Source organism: Pistacia vera, unplaced genomic scaffold, assembly GCF_008641045.1.
Source record: "Pistacia vera cultivar Batoury unplaced genomic scaffold, PisVer_v2 Contig775, whole genome shotgun sequence".
Lineage (NCBI taxonomy): Eukaryota > Viridiplantae > Streptophyta > Magnoliopsida > Sapindales > Anacardiaceae > Pistacia > Pistacia vera.
In genome coordinates this window covers 121948-124707 of record NW_022196640.1, presented here as the reverse complement: position 1 = coordinate 124707, position 2760 = coordinate 121948, and the positions used below count along the sequence as shown (strand labels likewise).

Genomic DNA, 2760 nt, shown 5'->3' with positions numbered 1-2760 from the left:
AAATCAATTGATTAGAAAAAAAATTCTCAATATAAAATAAAAGCATCAGCAGCTGCACACAAAAGCGAAAAAATAAAACCAATTGAGCAGCAAAAACTTAATCATAAAAATTGCATCAACCACATAAACAAAATACATCAGCAATAATTTCAAGGGGGTTCTAAAAAAACAAAAAAACAAAATAATAATAAAAGGNAAAAAAAAAAAAAAAAAAAAAAAAAAAAAACCTCTCCGCTTGAGTGAATAAACCAATCAGTTCAGAAATCAATTGATTAGAAAAAAATTCTTAATATAAAATAAAAGCAACTGCAGCTGCTCACAAAAGAGAAAAAAATAAAACCAATTGAGTAGCAAAAACTTAATCATAAAAATTGCATCAACCACATAAACAAAATACATCAGCAATAATTTCAAGGGAGTTCTAAAAAAACAAAAAAACTAATAAAAGGTTCTTCATGAAAAAAAAAAAATTTGTCTATTTTTTGTCTATCTTCACACCAAGATGAGCACATCAGTTCACCACTTCAAATCGCATCAAGTCATCACATCAGCAGACACAGACAAAACAACAAACAACTCCCCCTCTTTGTTCATAAGTTAAGATGTCTTGAGGATCTTCTTGGGCAAGTTTCATGTTTTCAGCCTGAGTCTTCAACCTTTTTGCTCAAGTGGACACAATTGGTGCAGGAACCAATGGATCTTGATGTGGATCACCCTCAATGTTGGCTTCATGGATATCAGGGGCAACATCAGTAGCAGTAGCATCCTAGGCAGTCTCTGTTTGATCAATAGTCGTAGCTTGGTCATCCTTTTCTGAAGCAAGAGAGGCAGCTTGAGCACGAGTAGTAGCTTGATCATCCTCTACTTGATCAGAACCAGCAGCTGCTTGTTGAGTTCCAATTGGGGGTTCCTGTGGAATTGGAACAGATGATGAAGGAGCAGCTGCCGAAGATGAAGGAAGATCACTTTGGATCTTTTTCAGCATATCCTCCAGGACATCCACTCATGCATGAAAAGTGGAGTGGATGTGAGAAATTTGCTCCGTAAGGTGAGAAAATTTCTCATCCATTTTGTTGTCAAGAACCTGCAAAAGATCAAAAATTCTGGACTGGCCAGAGTTAGCTTTGCCGAAGGCAACATGAGAGGTTAAAGGCATATCCTGAGCAGGTACTGCAGTTGGGATCTTGAAGGTTTTGGCTGTAATGAATCTGATTTTCAGCTGGGTATCCATTGGTTGCATCTTAAGATTATAGGAGGTAACAATCCTATGCATTAAAGAAGCAAAAGGTAAAGCAAGGGATTTCCCTTTGGCTTTGGCAGCAAACCTGATGCTGGAGTAAATCAAAACCGTCAAATCAATTTTCTTTTGATTTGCAATTCCATAGATCAACTTAGCTTTATCAAGCCTCACAGAGGAGTTGTGAAGCAATGGAGACCAGTTTGTCACGGTGATCCTAAGTAAGATTTTATAAAACTGGGTCAGCATATTGGAAGGAATGTGGCCAATCTCAGGCCATTTCAGAACAGACCCTCCAGTAAGGTTGATGGCTAACTGGTCCAAGTGTTCAGGGCTGATGGTCAAATCATCAGATTCCTCAATAATGGGAAGATTTAAAAACTTCCTAACCACCTCAACAGTGAATTCAATCCAATGCCCTCTAACACAAACATGATTTCTTTTCAACCTTACTTTGTCAATATCAGTCCTAAAGTTTGAATAAAACTCCTGACCAAAGGCCTGATAAGGAATGGGAGGACTCTCTACAGTTTTTACCCATTGTCTATCAATCACAATCTATTTGATTTCAGGAACATCATCAAGTTGTACATGGGATTCACACTAGGTCTATGAACAATAAGTCATTAAACTTTATTGATTCAACAAAAGGAGAGTAAAAAATAAGACATTTACCCAACTCCAATGATTCATATGCATCGATTTTTGCCTTTTTCTTCGTCGGTTGGGGTATTTTGATGCTTCCTTTGTATGTTTGGATTTTTAAGAAGATTTCTTCTTCTTCTTCTTGTGCTTAACTCGCTCAATTAACGGCTCATCAGAGGCATGTTGATCATCAGCAGGAGAGGCAGGTGGTGACGAAGTCTTATCAGAGGAGGACTGTGATGGGTCTAGTTGTTCATCAGTCTGACTCACCGTGGCCCTTTTCTTTGATTCTGTTGCATTCCTGATGTCGGCGATGGATGAATCTTGATGCTCCATGATTCACAAGAACTTAGAGATTAAAAATCTCAAGATGAAATTTACAGAGAAATTTGAGAGAAAACATTTTGAACAGCACGAAAATGGATCAAGTGAGAGATAATGAGAGGTCACAACATTTTAAATGCAAACCCTAGAAAAATCAGGAATTTTAAAGAAAGTCGTCACTTAAGTTTCATGTGAGCACACCGTCATGCAAAGTGATCACTCAGAAGAAATAATTTCAAGGTGATGACCTCACTCCAGGAGTGGGCACACAACACACAAATTAAGAAAAATCAAACAATCTCATGACTCAAAAGTCAATGAGATCGAATGAGGATCAAATTCTCAATTTAAATCAATTACATGAGAGAGAGGTGACAATCAAGACTCATGTAAGTACCGTGAACCAAGCAGGTTATCACATGAATACTCGAGGTGGTGATATAGACACAAAGACAGTAGACTAAAAACACATAAAATTTAAAAGTTAAGTACAAAATGGTCATAAGATCGATCAAAATTTTTACAAGATTTAAAGAGATAAATCATATTGATTT

The 2760-nt window shown here is 36.8% G+C and overlaps 1 protein-coding gene across 1 annotated transcript; it reads right to left on the bottom strand.

Moving 5' to 3' along the window:
• Nucleotides 1-766: 766 nt before the first annotated feature.
• LOC116116450 lies at nt 767-2218 on the bottom strand. Its single transcript, XM_031402512.1, has 3 exons — nt 2036-2218; nt 1085-1795; nt 767-988 (listed from the first exon to the last, which is right to left on the bottom strand). The coding sequence occupies exons 1-3, from the start codon at nt 2216-2218 to the stop codon at nt 767-769; spliced, it is 1116 nt and encodes a 371-aa protein (XP_031258372.1).
• Nucleotides 2219-2760: the final 542 nt, after the last annotated feature.

Coding starts and splice junctions, on each gene's coding strand:
- LOC116116450 (XM_031402512.1), bottom strand. CDS start 2,218: ATGGAGCATCAAGATTCATCCATCGCCGACATCAGGAATGCAACAGAA. Junction 1,796..2,035: donor ATGAGCCGTTAATTGAGCGA/GTTAAGCACAAG, acceptor GAAATCAAATAG/ATTGTGATTGATAGACAATG. Junction 989..1,084: donor GAATTTTTGATCTTTTGCAG/GTTCTTGACAAC, acceptor GATGTCCTGGAG/GATATGCTGAAAAAGATCCA.